This window comes from Dromiciops gliroides, chromosome 2 (genome assembly GCF_019393635.1).
Source record: "Dromiciops gliroides isolate mDroGli1 chromosome 2, mDroGli1.pri, whole genome shotgun sequence".
Classification (NCBI taxonomy): Eukaryota; Metazoa; Chordata; class Mammalia; order Microbiotheria; family Microbiotheriidae; genus Dromiciops; species Dromiciops gliroides.
Window position 1 is genome coordinate 60,682,973 of NC_057862.1, and position 20,512 is coordinate 60,703,484.

The 20,512-nt window shown below is 46.2% G+C and overlaps 1 protein-coding gene across 2 annotated transcripts; it reads left to right on the forward strand.

Moving 5' to 3' along the window:
* Positions 1-4,562: 4,562 nt before the first annotated feature.
* On the forward strand, positions 4,563-15,742 carry PPIF (peptidylprolyl isomerase F). Of its 2 annotated transcripts, none has more exons than XM_043984683.1 (6): positions 4,563-4,855; positions 8,811-8,841; positions 10,168-10,256; positions 12,734-12,830; positions 13,490-13,565; positions 14,128-15,742. In XM_043984683.1, exons 1-6 carry the CDS (start codon positions 4,652-4,654, stop codon positions 14,261-14,263), a joined length of 633 nt encoding a protein of 210 aa, XP_043840618.1. In that variant the 5' UTR covers positions 4,563-4,651; the 3' UTR covers positions 14,264-15,742. The 2 variants fall into 2 exon arrangements, with proteins under 2 accessions (XP_043840618.1, XP_043840619.1); XM_043984684.1 differs by lacking the exon at positions 4,563-4,855 and adding an exon at positions 5,227-5,296.
* Positions 15,743-20,512: the final 4,770 nt, after the last annotated feature.

The window sequence follows — 20,512 nt, forward strand, 5'->3', positions numbered from 1 at the left end:
CCCCCATGTCTTCCTTTAATTCTAGCAACTTTCCAATTTCTCCTGTCTATAGCTTGTTTGTATATAGTTGTTTGCATGTTGCCCATTAGATTGTGAACTCTTTGAGAATAGGGATGGTAGGGGCAGCTAGGTGGTGCAGTGGATAAAGCACTGGCCCTGGATTCAGGAGGACCTGAGTTCAAATCTGTCCTCAGACACTTGACACTTACTACCCGTGTGACCCTAGGCAAATCACTTAACCCTCGTTGCCCCAGAAAAAAAAGAGTATGAGAATAGGGATGGTCTTCTGCCTTTCTTTATATCCCCAATGTCTGACACATAGTAGGAGCTTAATAAATGTTTATTGATTGACTACTAGAGAACGGTCACCAATATGTGTTAATTGTTAGAAAGTTTTTCTCTATGTTGAACCCAAATTCTTTCCCCTGTAAGTTTAACCTGTTGGTCCTCATCCTGCCCTCTGAAGCTGCCCCAAATAGGTCTATCAAATGCCCCTTCCCCATGACTGCCCCTCTTTGGAAATACCTGGGTCTTCTTCTCCTAGTTAAATGTTCTCAGTTCCTTCAGCCATATTTCAGAGGACACCTTCTCCAGACAGTTTAAAAAGTGATCTGGGGCAAGTCACTTATATGCAAAATGAAGGGAATGGACTATGAGGTCTTCTCCAGCTCCAGGTTTGTGTTTGTTTCCTTCTGAACAACCTTGTGAGGTGGGTGCCATTATCATGGTCATTTTACAGACGAGGCCAGCAGAAATGACGTGACTTGCTCATGGTCTCATTGCTAACATTTCAGGGCATTCTCATTTAAGGTCCACAAGTCTTCCAACTTGTTCTGCTAGGACGCCTCTAGTGGCTTTCCTGTTTGCAAAGTCCTTGACGTATGCCATTTTCCATTGATCCTTACCCCAAAGCTGTGAGGAAGGTGATGAAAGTATTATTTGCAGGTAAGGAAACTGAAGGTCAAATGGGCAATTAACTTTAACTAGGGTCATTTCCCTAATAAGTAAGGAGCTGGGCTGGTATTCAAACAGTTCTTTTGTCTCCAGAGCTGAGGCTCTTTTTTTCCCCTACTTTTTCTAGGATGAAAAAGTTTCCAGGAAATGCATCCTATAAAAAATGGTTGAAAGAAACAGGGCTGTTTAGCATGGAGAAAAGGAGACCTACTTGTTTTCAAACAGGGTCCGTTCTAGGGAACAGCCATTCCATCCCCCCTGTTCTGGACAGCTCCAGTGGGTTGTATCTTGTGAGGACCAATGGGTCAAATTTAGAGAGAAGGGAATTTCAGTTCAATATGAGGAAAAAACAGTCTAACAGTTAAACATATTGACATTCATCTAGACTGGAGGAATGTTTCAGAAAGGATTCTTGTATCACAGATGTGGGCAGCATTAGATACAATTTAATTAAATTGAATACATGTATGAAGGCTTATGAAGTAAGCAATGAGTCTTCAGCACTTAAAATGTCCTGTTCTAGGTTTTGTATAGATAGTACTGCACTGTAACTTCTCTCAAAGAACACAGTGGATAAAGCACTGGCTCTGGATTCAGGAGGACCTGAGTTCAAATCCAGCCTCAGACACTTGACACTTACTAGCTGTGCAACCCTGGGCAAGTCACTTAACCCTCATTGCCCTGAAAAAAAAAAGGAGAGGAAAGAATATACATTCTATTGGGGGAATACAATATTTGAGTATCCCCTCTTTGTTCTCTCTCTTTAGGGAAATCTTTCCCTGTCTCTGCATGGTCACCCTCCCTATAAGGGAGCTACCCAAGCACAGCTTCAGGAGTCTTCAGTCAGGTGGCAGGATCCCTGGGGTTCATTCAAGAGAGTCTGGCACTGCTGGACTCCCTGGGGTTACTCCTGGACTCATGGATTGCATGATGAGGCACAAACTTGGGAAGAGGGGGATCCCTAAGGAAAATGAAAGGAAGCTGAGTCTGGGGGTAGGAGCCTCCAGATGGACAGGAAAGCTGAAGGCTGTGGTCTATGTATGCAGTGCTGCAGAAGGACGACTTTGCCCTACCAAGGAGTCCCTAAACCTACGGGTCCTGACAGAACCTAATGACTCTGAGGCTCAGAGGCTTTGGCAAATTCTACTTCCTGGAGAGGTTGACAGATTTCCTTGCTGGCCATCCCGAGAGCAAATGATAGTTTCTTCACCTCTTCATCCGTTTTCCCTAGGGGGGTTTCTTCCCCATCCAACCCTTTGGATGACACAGGTATTAAACTCCGTGGTCTACGGATACTACTCCATTATTTAATTTTTTCCTTATTAGTCACACTTATTTTGCATATTAATTGAATGCTTTTGCTATTAGGTTACTTGCATGGTTTGGCAATAGATGATGTTGAACTGGATGACTTGTGTCGTAATATGCATAATTGATTACACAAGTCAGCCACGCTGAAACTGGGAAAAATACCAAGGGCTTCACAGCTGGAGTTCTCCATGTTACAAGGAGATGGTGCAAATATTATCTCCATTTTACAGATGTGGAAACGGAAGCTCAAAGAACAGAAATTATTTGCCCAAGTTCATGTGGCTAATACGTTTAGGACTTTACTTGGCTCTACTGATTCTAAGCCCAGGATCTGCCTTTCCTTTGCCCAAATATTTGCATTAGATTTGGGAAAGGAGTGAACTCTGAACCTTGTGTTCTCCTTTCCTCCCTCTCTTTTGTCTTTCTCCATACCACTATCACTGTGCCTTTTTTATTTGTGTTTCTCTTTGGCATTATTTCTCTATCTCTCTCTCCAACTCTGGCTTATTCCTTCCTCTAATCATTCATTCAACAAACATTAATTTTGTTTCTTATGTGCTAGGCTCTGAGGGAGATGGTGACAATTAAACGACATAATCTCTGCTCCCCTGGACAGAGCTTCATAATCTAGTAGGAGAATGATACTCTCTGATAGCTATAAAATGGAAGAGCATCTGAGAGGGATGAAAACAGAGCTCATATTTCCATCCTTCTGTCTGTGGTTCTCCACATCATTATATGTTTTTGTCTCTTTCACTCTCTCACTGGCTCTCCATCCTTGCAATCCTGTCTTTAACTCTGTTTCCTGGCTTGGGAGCCAAATGTTGAAAGCCTTTTGTCTAAAAAGAGTGAGAAAATTTCTCACCAAATCCCCACAATTCAAAGGAGTGAGAGGAGCTGATCCTGCAGGACCCAGGGAGCTTTTCAGTTCCTGAAAGATGATTTAATATGCCCTACCCTCAGTTTTCTCATCTGTAGCACCGGGACAATTTACTATCATTGTGTGCCAGAGTGGATAGAGAGATGTTTTTGGAACCTGGAATCAGTCAATTTCAATTCAACCCAATAAACATTTATTCCGTGCCTTCTATGTGCTAGGCATAGTGTTAAGTGCTGGGGATTAAAAAAAAGGGGGGAGGAGGTGGAGATGATTCCTGCCCTCAAGGAGCTTACAATCTAATGGGGGTGGTGGTGGAAACAAACAAATATATACCAAAAAAGCCACATATATCCATGTATCATAAATATACACATATATATGATAAATAGGAAATAATGAATAGAGGGAAGGCACTGTAATTAAGAGGGATTGGGGAAGGTGAGATTTTAGTAGGTACTTAAAGGAAGCCAGAGAGGTCAGTAGTTGAAACATTTACTAAATGCCTACTGTGTTCCAGGGATAGAAAAGGGGAAAAAGGCAGTACTTACCCTCAAAGAACTAACAACATAATGGGGGCAAAAATATGCAATAAATAGTGCACTGGGCCTGGACTCGGGAAGACTTATCTTCATGAGTTCAAATCTGGTCTCAAACACTTACTAGCCGTGTGACCCTGTGCAAGTCACTTAACCCTGTCTGCCTCAGTTTTTTCATCTGTTAAATGAGCTGGAGAAAAAAAGGACAAAACACTCCAGTATCTTTGCTAAGAAAACCCCAAAAGGGGTCATGAAGTGTTGGACACGACCGAACAACAACATCAGCTATATTTGTGATAAACGGGAAACAACAGAGGGAATGCACTAGAATTAAGAGGGGATGCGGGAGGCTTCCAATAAAAGGTGGGAATTTAATTGGTACTTAAAGAAAGCCTGGGAGATCAGTAGTCAAGAGTGGAGGAGGAAAAGCAGTTCAGGCATGGGGGACAGTCAGCAAAGCGCTGAGAGACGGAGGGTCTTGTTCATGGAACACAAAGAGGCCGGTGTCCACCTGGGAGGGAACGCCTGGGCTCAAGTCCGTCCTGTGTGACCCCGGGCAGGACCTTTAGGCACCTCTGTTAGGGCTGTAAATTGCAGAGAAAGTGCCCACCAGCGCTGGTGGAGGGAGTTTGCTCATCCGGGAGTTTCCTTCACCGATGAGATGATGCCAGGGGAAGTCCCTGTCCCGTCCCATGCCCAGTGCCTGCCCAGGAAGAGAGAGCCAGGCCAGGTGGCCCTAGGCGGGCTGGAGGAAGTAAGCCCGGGCCGGCCAGGCCGCAATCCCCGCCTCTCGCCTCCATCCCCACGCCCTGAGGGCGGGACCTCGCGGGGCGGGGCCTCAGGGGATTAAAAGCGGGAGAGCGGAGGGGGCGGACGTTTCTTTGGCGCTCCTGGCCGCAGTGGGCGGACCCTGCTCGTGCGTACGCTCTCCATCCTCGCTCCTCCGGGTTTCCGTGTGCTCTTTTCCACGATGTTGGCGCTGCGCTGCGGCCCCCGCCTGCTGACCCTGGGCCTGGCCCCGCAGCGCGTCTCCGCGGCCCCGACGCTCGCCCGGCTGGGTGCCCGCAGCAGCACCAGCAGCTCCGACTCCGGGGCCGGCGGCGCCGCCAAGAACCCGCTCGTCTACCTGGATGTGGGCGCCGACGAGCAGCCGCTCGGCCGGGTGGTGCTGGAGGTGAGTGACATGCTGCGCTCCCGTGAGCTGCGCCCCGCGGCCGCGGGGCCGGAGCTCAAGGTCACTCCTGGGCGGAGGGGGCGGGGCTGGCGCTGGCCCTTTGATTGGGGGACGGGCTCCGGGCCGCGGGAGCTGCGGGCGGAGGGAGGCTCGTGGGAAGACGCGGGGCCGCCGCTCTGGCATCTACCGCTAAGCTGTAGCGTGACTTTAACAAGGCACTTAACCACGATGGGCCCCTGTTACAAATGAGGAAACCGATGAGATTTGGCCAGGCGGCCCCAAAGGCCTGTGTGCCAGCGGACCCCCTCTCCCCCCACCTCGCTCCGCTACTTTGAGTCTTAAGTTTTCTGGGACAGGGGTGGGGGGTTGGGAGGCCTTGCTCCTAAGGGACTTTGGGAAAATCTGTTCAAGGTCGTCACTTTCAAAGTCTGGGGCCCGCAGGTAGTCCAGCCCCATTGTTTGGGGGTTGGGGCAATAAGGGGCCAAGGTTAAGAGGAATGAAGCAATCGAGGCCAGTTGGGTTGACCCCTGAGCAGCCGAATTGCCCTTCAAAGGGAGGATCTTGGGAACTTTGGGGGTTGGGGAGAGTATTCAGAATTCTTGGTTTCGAGGTTGGAGAGGGAAGCCATGGGGGATCACGTGGCCCCAGCAGCTATTTGCATAACCCTTGGCTTGTGTGGGTTTTGGAGCCCACAGCTCCATCCCCTTAAAGCCCTGGAATTTGGGAGACACTTTAGATCCTCCACGAGGTTTGAACTTAGAGATCCTCACTTAGCTTTTTCCATGTAGAAGTAATAACTCGCTTTTACGTTGCGCTTTACGGTGCTTTCCTTAGGACTAGTGCCACCGATTAACCCCATTTTTCAGATGAGGACCTTGAGACCGTGGCTAGTTAAGTCACTAGTCACACGACCAGTAGGTGTTTGAGGTGGGATTTGAACCCAACTTTCACTAACTAAAGTCTAGGATCCTTTTCACTCTACCCAGGTTTATTAAGCCAGGTTCTGGGAAACATGGAAATCAAGATAAATAGGACAGATTCCTTGCCTTCAGTGTGGTTATAGTCTTAATTCTCTGTTCTGCAAAGTGGGGGAAAGCTGGTGGATGAAGGGTGGAGGAGACAAGGCAGAGCTCTGTTGAGTAGGGAGAATTAAGCAGTGTCCCGGGCTGACAAAATGCTGAATAAGACCCTTGTCTTCTGTTGACTGGGCTAGTTAAAGCTAATTTTGCCTTGGACCCTTGTTCATTGTGTACTCAGAGTATTCCTCGCTTTCTCTGGCCACCCTCCCTCACATTATTTGGACAGCCGGTGCTAACTTGAAGCCAAGGCAAGGAAATAATTGTCCTAGGCCTGGGCCCTGGGAGTGGGTGAATAGCAACAAAAAGAGCTGGAAGGGCCTTTTCTCAAAGGTTGGGACCCAGGCAGGTCATCATCACCTTGAACCAGGTAGCAGTTTAATCCAACAAATATTTGTTGAATGCACAGTCAGGTTTGATGTCAACCTCTGGGCATCCTTCAGTTTCCTTGTCTGTCAGTTGGACATATTTATGTACCTACTTCAAAGGATTGTTGTGAGTGTTAGTAGGCTTAGAAAAGGGTTCAAGCCAATACATAAATTTGATTGATGGTAAGGGCTTTGACCAGGGATCAGTCCGGAGAACTGAGCTTGAATCGACACTGAGTTGCTTTCTGATGTGGCACAGATTACTTTCCTGTGCTGAGTCTTGATTTTCTCCTCTTATTAAATGAGAAGGATCACTTAGAAGATACTAAAAAGTCTTCTGGTCCATAAGTTTGGATTCTCTTATCGTGAGCTCAGCCCTGGTGCTAGAGGTCTTGAGGGTCTATAAGAAAAGACATGATGACCCTGGGCAAGTCACTTAACCTCTGCCTCAGTTTCCTCAGTGAGAATAATAATAGCACCAGGGTTCTTGTGAAGATCAAATGAGATAATATTTGTAAAGCACTTAGCACAGTGCCAGGCACACACTAATCACAAAAGAAATGTTTGCTTTTGTTTTTATTATTCTAATCTTTGCCTTTCTGGAACCTGTAAGCTGGTTGAATAGGTACTAGTCAGGTAAGGAATTATTGGAAAGATGATAAATGTATATTTTTGTAAAGCTTTACAGCTTGTGATACTGTGAGGAAAAAATTCACATTTTTATAGAACTTTGAAGCTTACAGAGGTTTTTTTCTTACCACAGTTGTGTGAAGTAGGCAGTGCAGGCATTGTTACTGCATTTTATAGGGGAAGAAACCAGAAGTCAGACAATTTCAAGTGACTTGTTCAGGGTCATACAGGTAGTAAGCGACAGAAGCAGTGCCTGCCTGCACTATGGATCTTGCCACATTGTCTCTCTTGGTAAGGAAGTTTGGAAGGTGTGGTCCAGGCAGTTAGTGCTTTGGGAGTTGGGCTAGGGTGGGGAGAGGTTGGTTGCTTAGGGCTGAAGGAGAGCTCTATGTCAAGGGTTCCACCCCTGTGTGCTCCTGTGACACAGGAGTGGAAAAATGGACTGAAGTCCGTCTCCACTTACAGCCTGGCCTTCCCTTCCTTCCCTCCCCTTCATATGAAAGACACTGCCCAGTTAAGGGCTCCTTGGAAACAGCTTTAGCGGCATCAGGTGCGGTGTATCTCTCAGTAACATTCTTGTTTTTTTGGTGCTGGTTCTTACTATTAAGGGGAATGATATGAATAGCATCTCCCATATTGTCTTTCAATTTTTACTAAAAGTTCTGGATAGACATGATCTCATTAGACCCTTACAACCACCCTGTGATGTCAGTGCTGTTGTGCTCATTTTACAGATGAGGAAAGTGAAGGTCAGAGAGGTGGTGACTTGACCTTGATAACCGCTTTTAAGCTGTCACTAAGTGTCCAAAGTGGGATTCAACCCAGGTCAGGACTCTTTGGCTCCAGGGTCTGATGGTTTCCCCAGATTGCCAAAGGGGCCCAAGACACTCCAGAAGATTAAGAAGAAGCACTAAGAAGTAATACTGTTCATCACCCAGCTACTGCCACCATTCGATCCAAGGTTACCTTGGGTCTACTTTGCCTCTTGTACATGTCTCCCCTATTGGAACATAAGCTCCCTAAGGGAAGGGATAAGAGAACTGAGATGGTGTCGGGGAGAGTTTGGTGGCAGTGAGTGAGAAAATTTGGATTAATCCAGTCCTGAACTAGAATTGGCTTTTTTTTTTTGGTGAGGCAATTGGGGTTAAGTGACTTGCCCAGGGTCACACAGCTAGTAAGTGTTAAGTGTCTGAGGCAGGATTTGAACTCAGGTCCTCCTGAATCCAGGGCCAGTGCACTATCCGTTGTGCCACCTAGCTGCCCCTGAATCTGTTCTTTTTTAGACCAGACTATGTCCCATCAATTGGAAGTTTCCATGGGGACAAAGCCTGGTTTACCTCAGTGACCTCTTTGAGAGAAGAGACCTTAATGATTTTTTTTTCCATCTTTGAATCTCTGGTACCTAGCTACCACAAGGCCTGCTATACAATAGACAATAAATAATTCCACATTTGTGATCCATAGACTGTCAGAGCTGGCAAGGGATCCCAGAAGCCATCTACTCCAACCCCCACATTTCACAGATGAGGAAAGGGAGGCCCAGAGAGGTTAAGAGATTGGCCTCAGGCCACCCAGAAAAGAAGGGTCAGAGCAGGAATTGGAAGCCAGTGCCTGTGACCAGAATCTGATGTTCTTTTCATGACATCATGCTGCCTGTAATCGTCTCGTTCAGTCCTGTCATTTTATAGTTGAAGAAACTTGAAATCCAGATCAATTAAAGGACCTATCTAAGGTCATGCCTCTAGGTGGGACCCAGCTAAGACCAGAGTTTGGCTCTCCTGACTTCAAGGCTGTCCCTTTGCTGAGTGCTATGAGATCCCTTCTCTCGGATGTGCCCCCAAACTGACTTCTTTTCTCTTTTGTTTTTCCCTTCTCTACAGCTCAAAGCAGATGTGGTACCAAAGACCGCAGGTGAGTACGATGAACGCTCAGGGTCAGGGCCTGCCTGCACTCTGAGTTAGGCGGGAAACATGGTCCACTGGAAAGAAAACTAACCAAGGATCCAAAAATTGTTGTCTAACCCTTTGTTTGCTCATCTCTCAGATGAGCAGAGCAGGCTAGGTCTTTACATCGAGGGGTATGGACTAGACCAGGGCTTCTTTACCTTTTCGGGGCACGGACCCCTTTGGCAAGTGTCTAGAGCCTGTGGGGCCCTTCCTAGGATGATATTTTTAAATGGCACCTGAATTGCCAATGGAGTTTTCTGCCCTGGGGGCAAGACTCTTTTCTTTGGAATTCATTCCTAAAAACTTCTGATCTTTGCTAATAGAGTGGAAGCTTCTTGAGTTTAGGAGCTCTCTGGTTTTCATCTTTGTATGCTCAGCATCTAGCACAAGGCCTGGTCTATGGCAGTCACTTAATAGATGCTTTTTTGATTGATTCAGTCCTATCTGGCTGGGGCATTCTTTGAGAAAGGGAAGGTAAAGTATCGGGGTTGAGTGTTTGGAACCAGGTGTTAATTCTGTTCTGTTAAAGCTAGTGAGCTCTAGTGTATGGAAAATGTCTGTGCCTTTTGATATTCTGTCTTCGTAACTGGATTTCTTCATCAGAGGGCTGGACTCTTAGGAGTCATCTTGAAATAATAGAATTAGAAGGGACCTTACAGATCCTCTAATTTGGGAGGGGGAAACCAAGGCCCAGAGAGGGGACAGGACTTGGCCACCATCACTTGGCTAGCTTCAGGTAGAAATGGGACCCAGATCTGGTGTTCTTCACCTTGTAGTGAAGAACTACAACTTTACCATTGCTTTCTTGTCTCAGCTTTGAAGATTCTGCACTGGTGTAATTAACACACATCAAGCATCGATGCTGACTGTGTACCCAGCACCATGCTAAGTGCTAGATATACAGAGACAAAAAAAACCTTATCCCTTCCCTTAGGGAGCTTATGTTCCAATAGGGGAGACATGTACAAGAGGCAAAGTAGACCCAAGGTAACCTTGGATTGAATGGTGGCAGTAGCTGGGTGATGAACAGTATTACTTCTTAGTGCTTCTTCTTAATCTTCTGGAGTGTCTTGGGCCCCTTTGGCAATCTGGGGAAACCATCAGACCCTGCCTCAGAATGTTTTTTAAATGAATAAAATAAAATATGTGAGATGGTAGAGGAAAACAACGGCACTGAAATACAGTTATCAAAACAAGTCCGTGGACCCCGTGATCTCCATGAACCACAGGGTTAGAAGGGATGCTGGGGGGAAAATGCAATAATTCTGATTTTTTTCCTTTGGATCCTCAGAGAATTTCAGAGCCCTCTGCACAGGTGAAAAGGGCTTCGGGTACAAGGGATCAACCTTCCACAGAGTTATTCCTTCCTTCATGTGTCAGGTAAAGGTTTCAACTCCCCTTTCCCTTTGCGATCAAGGAATCTGATCAGGCGGCTACCGCCTTTTTCTGTCACTGTTGCTAAATGAATGGGTGATGGGGGAGGTGACACAAGAGGATTAGATGAAGAGAACAACAGGAGGAGATGACAGTGCGGCTGTGTTGTAGGGGATTCCAGGTGTTCGCTAACGGTGAGGCAAAGAAGACAAAGGATCCTCTCTGCTGGAATAGCTATTCCAGGGCTGGGGATAGGGGAGAATGGAGAGCCATAGCAGAGGCCGGGTCTGAGTTTGACTCAGGCATGAAATGTGACAGACCTTAATTCAGCAAACGTTTTCTAAGGGCCTATTGCGTGGCAAATGTGGGAGATGCAGAGATAAAATGGAAACAGCCCCTGTCCTCAACAAGCTTACATTCTGCTATGGGTGGAAGGCCCAGAATATTTACACAGATGAGTAGATACAAAGTATCTTGAAAGTAGAACAAGATCATTTTCAGAGGGAAAGACCCTTAACTAGGAGGATAGAGAATGATACTTCTTGGAGGCAGTGGTAGTGCTAAAAGATGGAAGCCAGCTCTTGGGGCCTGTTTGGGATTTTTTTTTTTTTTAGTGAGGCAATTGGGGTTAAGTGACTTGCCCAGGGTCACACAGCTAGTAAGTGTTAAGTGTCTGAGGCTGGATTTGAACTCAGGTACTCCTGACTCCAGGGCCGATGCTCTATTCACTGTGCCACCTAGCTGCCCCTATTTGGGATTTTATTGAACGTCTTACTATGGGTGGCAGCTTTTCAGCATGGCCATAGTCTCGCTACACTCTATTTTGCTTCAGAATTTCCTCAAAGCTGCTTTATCCCAAGGGTATCGTACCTCTCTGGCCCCCAACACCATCATTTATGGTTTCCACTTTTACTTCATGCCTCACTAGACTCCTGGGAATGATGCTCGAGGGTGGGTTGGAGGAGAGGTGTCTCTAGTGAGCCGGGGCTCCCTTATTGGGCCTCATACAGGTAGAGGCACCGCCAGCTTTTTGAAGCTGACCGTTTCACCCATGTAGACTTGGATGGAGTTGGATGATGTTGGGGCACAGGGGAGCTCCAGGCAGCTCAACCTCACTTAGCTTCAGTGGGGGAAGGAGGGGTTGTAGGTGAATCGACATGCCTTTGAATCATTGGCAGCATCTTCAGATATTTCTTTTTTTTGTTTTTTTGCGGGGCAGTGGGGGTTAAGTGACTTGCCCAGGGTCACACGGCTAGTAAGTGTCAAGTGTCCGAGGCTGGATTTGAACTCAGGTACTCCTGAATCCAGGGCTGGTGCTTTTATCCACTACGCCACCTAGCTGCCCCAGCATCTTCAGATATTTCATCAGCATTCTGTGGCACACCTGGACCAGGGAGTTTGCTGACTCACCTGCCCCAGGGCCAACCCACTTAGGGCACAGGTTCTCAATCTCTTCTGGGTCACGGACCTATTTGGCAGTGCCTGCTGAAACCTGTTAACCCCTTCTCTGAAGAAGGTTTTTAAGTGTGTAAAAAAAAAATCCCACAGGATTATGAAGGAAACCAATTATATGGAAACACAAGTATTTTTTTTAAAGTTCATAGACCTTAGGTTTAGAACCCCTATGCTAAGGGTTTCCTTTTAAAGAAATGTGTAGGGAGCCTGTAGGCTGGTTTGGAAGGGCAGTGAAGTCTGTGCCTGCCCGCCCCTTCCTCTCTGTCTCTCTGTATTTGTTGACATGTAGTGGCCTGTCATCTCCTCCCAGGGCAGAGGGGCAGGAACACTGATTTCGTTAGGTGGAAGGATTGTGTACTGTGATGGTGTGACATGGGGCATGTTGCACATTTCCAGGTGATGCAAGGCTGGCATTCTTAGCGGTGACTCGTCTCTAGAATCTGAGCATGGGTCTCCAGAGTGGGTAAGACAGGAAGCCACAGTGTTCCTGGGAAGGGAAGATAGTGCGCATGGACTGAACTGAGTGCTGGGAAATTGGGAGGCCTCCTCTGGTTGTTTCTCATGATAAGCAAATGAGTGCTGAGGGGAAGATTAGTCAGCTCTCTTGGCCCTGATGACGGAGCACGCAGCAGCACAGGTGACCCAGTAATGGGCCGAAGGATTTTTAAAGTATAGGATATCTTCGGTAATAGTTTTCACTTAGTAACCTCCTCCTGTTGTCCCTCCTGCTCCTTGCTAGGCCTTAATTTCCCTATCTGTAAAATGGGATAATTGGACTAGAAGTAGGGAACCTCTGAAGTCCCTTCGGGGTCCAGAGCTCTGACCCAATGGTCTTAGGAGTCTGAAGAAGTGGCTGATCAGGGAATGGAGGATTCATTGATTTATCTTTGTTCTCTTTCATTGTGCTTGGTTGGGACAGCTTCTCATTTCACATTCCATTTGGGGTCAAGTCGGGAGAAGGGTGGCTCGGTTCCCTGGCTTGGTCCTTGGCTGAGCCAATTTCTGATCATCTTATATTTGTTCTCCAGGCCGGTGACTTCACCAATCACAACGGCACGGGTGGGAAATCCATCTACGGGAGCCGATTTCCAGACGAGAACTTCATCCTGAAGCATGTTGGGCCTGGTCAGTCCTTTCCCCCTTTTCTTTGACTTTTCCCCCCAAAGAGGGCTTGTGTGGGAGGAGGCCACTTGGCCCCATGGGCTGGGAAGCTGTGGTGAGGGAGGTTCTCTCTCCACTGTGGTTTGCCCTTTCCCAATCCCCTTGGCCACCCCGGGCGTGTGGTGGCCATTATTTCCCTTGCCCGCCTCCTGAGACACGGCTGATAGTGCTTCTCACCCACAGTCTCGTTATGTGACGTGTTGCTGCCCGGCTCCCAGTTTCCTGCTTGTTGTTCCATTCTGGGCACTTCATAAGTTATATTTCTGGAAGGGGGCAGCTAGGTGGCTCAGTGGATAAAGCACTGGCCCTGGATTCAGGAGGACCTGAGTTCAAATCCAACCTCAGACACGGGACACTTACTATCTGTGTGACCCTGGGCGAGTAACTTAACCCTCATTTTCCCACCAAGAAAAAAAAAATGTTTCTGGAAGCAGCTTGGAAAAACCACCTGACTTAAACCCAGGACTTGCTTTTCTCCCGTGCCCTAACGTCTAACCTTATAAAGTCTGGAGAGCTCCTTCCTGCAACCCTTGACCTCGGCTCTGATCTGGGTGACCCTTCCTTTCATATTTGCCATATATCTTTCCAAGATATCCCAATATCTCCCCTTGTTCTTATTACAGGCATCCTGTCCATGGCAAATGCAGGTCCCAACACCAATGGATCCCAGTTCTTCATTTGCACAGCAAAGACAGACTGGTGAGTACAGGTTTTTCTAGAGCTTGGCTGCTTCTCGTGCTAATAAAGGAAGGATAGGAGGTGGGATCCTAGCTTTAGAGCTAAAAGGAACCTCAGAGACCAAGCCCATCATTTTGCTGAAGAGGTGCCTGAAGCCCAGAAAAGTCAAGTTACGCAGGATCAGTTCAGGAGTGAGCTCTTGGTCCCATTGAGGCTCAGGCATTTAGGTAGAAGTGTCTGAGATGGGTAGAAATGTAGGGATGAGAGGGACAGCTAGGTGGCCCAGTGGATAAAGCACTAGCCTTGGATTCAGGAGGACCTGAGTTCAAATTTGGCTTTAGACGCTTGACACTTACTAGCTGTGTGACCCTGGGCAAGTCACCTTACCTCCAATTGTCTCACACACACAAAATAATAATAATAATAATAAAAAAGAAATATAGGGACGAGGGGTGCTTGTATAACTCAGGTGTAGGACAGAGAGACAGCTGCCCTTAGCCCACGGGAAGGTATCTATCTGCCTCCAGCTTGGCCATGGGGGAGGCTCCCATTCATCACCTCTGTCATCTGCCCTTTCCCACAGGTTGGATGGAAAGCACGTTGTGTTTGGCCACGTCAAGGAAGGCATGGAAGTGGTGAAGAAGATTGAATCCTATGGTTCCAAGAGTGGGAAGACGTCTAAGAAGATTGTTATCACAGACTGTGGCCAGCTGAGCTAGCCCCAGCCGGGAATGGCTTTGTTACCCGAGTGTGTTTGTTTTCTTCCTCTGCCCTCCCTGTTCTCCCCCTATAAGAGACTGCTCTGAACACTTGTTTTGAGGGAGGGATTCTCAGTTGAATGCATCGTGTTGAGGGATAACTGAATTTGTGGCAGCCACTGCTTTTTTTTTTTTTTTTCCACATCACTGTTTTGTTCCTGTTTGTGCAAAGATCCATTTTGAGTATCTGTGTTTAGCTCTCTTTTTCCCATCCAACTCACCAGTGCTTCCTCTTAGGAGCTGAGCCTGACACGCCACACACACACCTCCTAAGAGCCTTCGGGGCCTCTCTTTCATTTCTGGCCAGGCAGAGTTGAGCACATCCAGTCTTGGTTTGGTATGTGTAGTCACTGTTAGGGAAGTGGCCTGGACCACGTGGGGTCTCTGGGTTTCTATCTTCCTTCACTGGTACAAAGAGAGGGTGTTGCCTGACTGGAGGAGATGATGAGTCAGATTTCACTAGTATTCTTGGCCAAAGGTGGTAATTATTTCTTCCCCTCAAAATTGGAAGATCTAATTAAGCTGTTGCACTAAATAGAAATGTCTTCTCTTTTCAAGGGAGGAAGGAGGGTGGTGTGATCAAAAGACCCTTGATCTAGGAATGTGAAAGCTGGGTTTTGTCATTGTTGTGTGACATCACTTCCTCTGTGGGCTGAGGTCTCCTCATGTGCCACATGCAGATGGTAACCTCTTAAGGTCCCTTCCCCATCTCTGACATCCTTTCATTTTGTTACGCTCTTGTATTGAAGCTACCACTGGCACAGCTGACTGTGGTCATCTTCTCCTCCCCCCAGGCCACGTGTGCCTCTCTGTAGATTGATCTTGGTCTCCCCGATATCCCTCTTCTGTTCTCTGACATACAGGTCCCCCTGCAATATATTATACTCTTGGATGTCACTTACTTGACTGACCTGGTGCGGTAGAGACTTGATTCTTCCGATACCCCAGCGATTGTAGTCTCTCATTTCAACACCGAAGGGGGTTCAAGCCCTCTTCCTGTTTTGGGATTCCTTTGCTATCCTGTGGCCTGACTGTGATTTGTAGGGGCTCAAAGCAAGCCATGAACTCGAGCCAGATTCCCTTGGATGTAGGAAACTGTGAAGTCACAAAGCACTTCTGGAGGTTTGCTCCCAATGGTTGAAGTGGGTTGCTGTAAACGAGATTAGAGAATTAAACTGTGAGCAATAGTTGTCCACTGTGAATTTGTATGTCTGTGTGGAAAGCCACCAATAATTGGAGACACGCCTTATAAAAGGTTTACTGCTGGGGACTGGTGCTCCATTGCTGCAAGAGGACACGGTTGACCTCTGTGTATAGGAAAATAACTTAGTTTCTATTAAAAAATGTGCTGATCATTTGATGCTAACTTAGTTTATAAAATCTTTGTGTTTTTTTAAAAACATGATTGCAAAAATAAATCCTATTTTATTACAAAAGAAACCTGCCTTGCATGAGTCATCTTGGGGGGAAATTGTCCATCAACTCTGGAAGAGTCAGTTTATGCTGTAGTGACTCAGGGATGTGGGCTCTGGAGTCAGAACACCTGAGTTCAAATCCCTCCTTGGCACTTGACCTCTGCAACCTTGGGCAAAACCCTATACCACCCTGGGACTCGGCTTTCTCACCTGTAGAATGAGGGGGATTGGACTAAATAGTCTGAGGTGTCTCCAGGCTCTAGATCGAGCGTCCTATGAACCCCCTATGGAGAGACAGAAAAGGGAAAACACTTCCATGGTGAGTGCTACTTGGCGAAGATACCAAAGACTTCCAAAGACAAAGATCTAACAGATCCTTAATGAAAGATGCAGATGGGTTGTGCCCTTCTCAGGAAGGACTTGTCCCAGGGCAGCAAAGGTCCACTAAGAACTCAAGCAGGGGCAGCTAGGTGGCACAGTGGATAAAGCACCGGCCCTGGATTCAGGAAGACCTGAGGTCAAAGTCGGCCTCAGACACTTGACACTTATTAGCTGTGTGACCCTGGGCAAGTCACTTAAGCCCCATTGCCTCTCAAAAAAAACCCCCCAAAAACAAAAAAACAAAAACAAGAACTCAAGTAAATGGAAGACTCCTCACTGAAAGGAATAAATGGGACTTGCCCTTCCAAGGAAAGACCCTCACCACAATCCAGGAAAGGGTGACTCAATTGCTTAGAAATCGTAGCCTGGTGGTTATGAGGCTTGGTGTTGGGAAGACTTGGGTTCAAATCTTGCCTCTGATACTTAGCTGTGTCACCCTGGGATTTATATAGGAAGCCACAGATGGTCATGAATAACACTGAGGTTATTTTTATGCTAAGGGAATGCAGCTTGGTATTAACATTACTAACATCATAACTGATAGAATGCTGTTAAAAGATCCATGAATTCATGGGTATGGTCAGTTGGACCTGCCTCCAACAAAGACTATGGCTCCTCCGTGCCTTAGATGGTTTCATGGGGTCTGGTGGCCAATACAGGGTGGTTTGTTTTTAACCCAGTCTTAAGGATGCTTTAAAAAATATTTAAATTTGTATTGGATTATAGGATCATGGGTCCAGAACTGGAAAGGCCCTCAGAGGCTGTATAGTTCAACCGCTTCACTTTGCCAATGAAGAAACTGAAGCCCAAGTTGGTTTGCTGAGTTGTCCAAGATCCCCTACATAAGGGTCACAAGTAGGGTGTGAACACAGTAGTGAACAGGGATAGTTTTGTCTTCTCTTTACCTATCATTATGCCTTTAATTTTGTGGAATTATATTAAACTGACTGGGGTTAATTTGGGGGGGGGGGCTAATCTAACTGGAGGACTAATCTGGGGACTTTTGACTCACTGGCTATCTGACTGCTATTAATTTAATATGGGCCATTTATAAAGTTCCACCACACTGCTCCACTCCCAAAATTGATAAGCAAAGGTTTAAGAAGCCTCTTAACTAAATAATCAAAGCAGAGTTTATTTATGAGATACTATTTAAAATTATGAATACAGGGAAATAAAATGTACAACCTAACTGCATTCCAGTGGGTCTCTTTCCACCTACTGCGCCTGGAACTTTTTTAATACAATAAGGGCTGTTGCTGCCTCTTGCCTTGGGGTATGTTGCACTTTCACTGTTCAGCTCCTTTCACTAACTCAGTCTGTACCCTGTGCTGACCCCTTCTGTGCTCTCCGCTGCCTCCTGTTCTGTCAGTCTGCCCTCTGCCGCCTTTGCCGCCCCTCTAATCTTGTCAGCCCCCCTCTCTGTTCTTCTAATCTTGTCAGTTCCCCTCGCTGTCCCACTCCCAGTTCTCTCTCTCTCTCTCTCTCTCTCTCTCTCTCTCTCTCTCTCTCTCTCTCTCTCTCTCTCTCTCTCTCTCTCTCTCTCTCTATATATATATATATATATATATATATGTATCTATCTTCCTTCTCTCCACTCAAATTTCGGGGCTTTTTGCACCCCCATACACACCAAGCTAATCCACCAGCCAGGGCTGCGGCTGGGGGGGGGCGGGGTGCACTCGAGCCTCCCGAGCATACTACACCTAGGGCTCCAGGGGCCCATGCCCCTGCTGCACGCCTGAGACCTCGGCACAGGCTACGCCAGAGCCCGGCCTGGATGAGCCTGGGATCTCTTGGATAGATCCTCCCCTAGCTGTCTGACCTGGCGTCTTGTACAGCCCACGGGGCTTTTTGGCTCAGCTGAAGTGGAGGGGGAGGGGCACCAGAACCTCCCACACAGAAGAGACCCTGAGGGCCTAAGGCTTTCTAATCTCAGCCCAAAGGTAGGGTCCCCAAACTAAAATAAATTTTCACAATTTCTTTCCTTTGTCTTATTGCTATCACTAGTATTTCCAGAACTGTCAGATAGTAGTGGTCAAAGGGAAGTCATAGAGACTGAATTCAGTCTTTGTTTTTCCCACGAGCGATTTTTGAGACAATATTGAAATCGTGTAGATATTTCATGTAGAATTCAGATTTTTGGTTGGAGAGGTGAGTAAGTTTTTTTTGAGGTCAGGTAAATTTATGGAAAGGTTATTTGAGTTCACTTAAAAGTATTTCCATAGAAGATTATCTTTCCCATTGTTTTGTGGATCAAAGTTCCTCTCAAGCTGTAAGTCAATGTTTTGCTCAGTGTCTCACAATGACTTAATGGCAACCAGGGCAAGAAATTAAGTCTCTTGACTATATAAAGGGCATAGAAGATTAATTCCTTACCACGATGATCCTGTAGAATAGTCAGTGGAAACACCATCATTTTCATTTTATAGATGAGGAGACTCCTTTTTTTTTTTTTTTTTGGAGTGACTTGCCCAGGGTCACACAGCTAGTAAGTGTCAAGTGTTTGAGATCGGATTTGAACTCACGTCCTCCTGAATCCAGGGCTGGTGCTTTTATCCACTGTGCCACCTAGCTGTCCTCAAGGATACTAAGTCTTTTTTTTTTTTTTTTTTTTTTAGTGAGGCAATTGAGGTTAAGTGACTTGCCCAGGGTCACACAGCTAGTAAGTGTTAAGTGTCTGAGGCAGGATTTGAACTCAGATACTCCTGACTCCAGGGCGGGTGTGCTGTCCACTGCGCCACCTAGCTGCCCTGAGACTAAGTCTTAAAAGGATACAGTCCCACGGCTAGTATACTGCCAAACTAGAACTATGTACCATCTTTGATTACTTGGTAAACTGCCAACTCTTTAGCTGGTGGTTTTCTTTTAATGTTATTTTGAGGATATCCTGGCTCAAATAGAGTTCATGTTCTGTTTCATAATCTATCAATGGGTTTATTCTGAAGTCAGCACAGTTATTGAGAGGTCAGTTAATTTACTGGTAGGTCATTTAAGGTCATATCCAAAGATTACATTCAATTGAAGAATTCTCCCTTCACATGGGTGGTTTTTGTGAGGCAGAGAGTTAATGCAGAGTTCACATTTGGGATCATGTATTAGTCATTGATCTCATTCCAGGTTAAATAGTTCATGGGGAGGTCATTGGTGGTCCTTCAGAATCATTCCATTCACTTTTTTTCAGATTGGTGATTTCTGAGGGAGGTCATTGAGTTAATGAAAGGGTTAGCGACTTCACTGAAAAGCCATTTAGGGTCAGACATTTTATTCACTTTGAAAAGCATTTTATTGGCATTGGATATTTGAGGGGGCATTGTGGTCACCAAGCTTATATTTGGGGTCCTGGGGAAACCAGTGATTTATATTTAGTTTAATGGGGTCACCAGGAGCTTACTGAGGTCAAACAGGAGGATTTTATTCATTCTGAAATTTTCTACTTAGAGCGATGATTTACCAGACTCGATGGAGGTGATATTGATTCATATTAGTCCTTTAAGGAGATTAAGAGATGCTCAAAGAAATCATCACGGGTCATGTGGTCAAAAAGGAGAAAATTTTATCTTAAATAATTTTTCCCATATATATTTGAGTCTGGCAAAACTATCCAGAACTTTAACTCTCCTGGCACACAAAGTTACCTCTTTCCCCCAGTTTCCAGTACAGTCACAACCATAGCTATTTCTGCTTTCTGAGGACCAGCCTAGTTAAGGAGGGAGAAGTTCAGGACCACTAGGATGGCCACTTTTTGGCCAAGGCAACTCAAAAGGGCCCTCAGTTTTAAGTGTATGTCCCCCTTCTGTTTTTACCAAGGCACAGTGGTAGGAAAGGGGACAGAGGATGCCAGATTTTAGGTAGTAAACATGAACTTAACCATGGATACCGATGCAATGTCAACAGAACTCAAGGAAAGTACCAGTATGCCCTGTGGTTGAATTTATGGGAGATAGTCAGACAGGGATGGGTTGTGACCTACATTCTTGGAGGAAATATCCACAGTGAGGAGATTGGAAATGGCATCGGAGAATATTTTTTAAATTAAGTTATTTTTGACTAGCAAGGATTTATTTTCTCTCCCTCCCACTGCCCATAAACCCCCTTGTTAAAACACACACACACACACACACAGAGTCAAGCAAAACAGATTCTCACATTGCATGTCCAAAAATATTTCATTCAAATTCTGAATTCATCACCTCTCCATGGGGAGATGGCTGTAGCATGCCACATCATTGGTCCTCTGGAATTGTGGTAGTTCATTGCATTGATCAGCCTTCTGAAGTCTTTCAAGGTTTTTGGCTTTACAATGCTGTTATAATTGTATAAATTACTCTCCTGGTTCTTCTTACTTCACTCTGCATAAATTGCTATGAGTCTTTTGGGTTTCTCTGAAACCATCCCTTAAGCCATTTCTTAC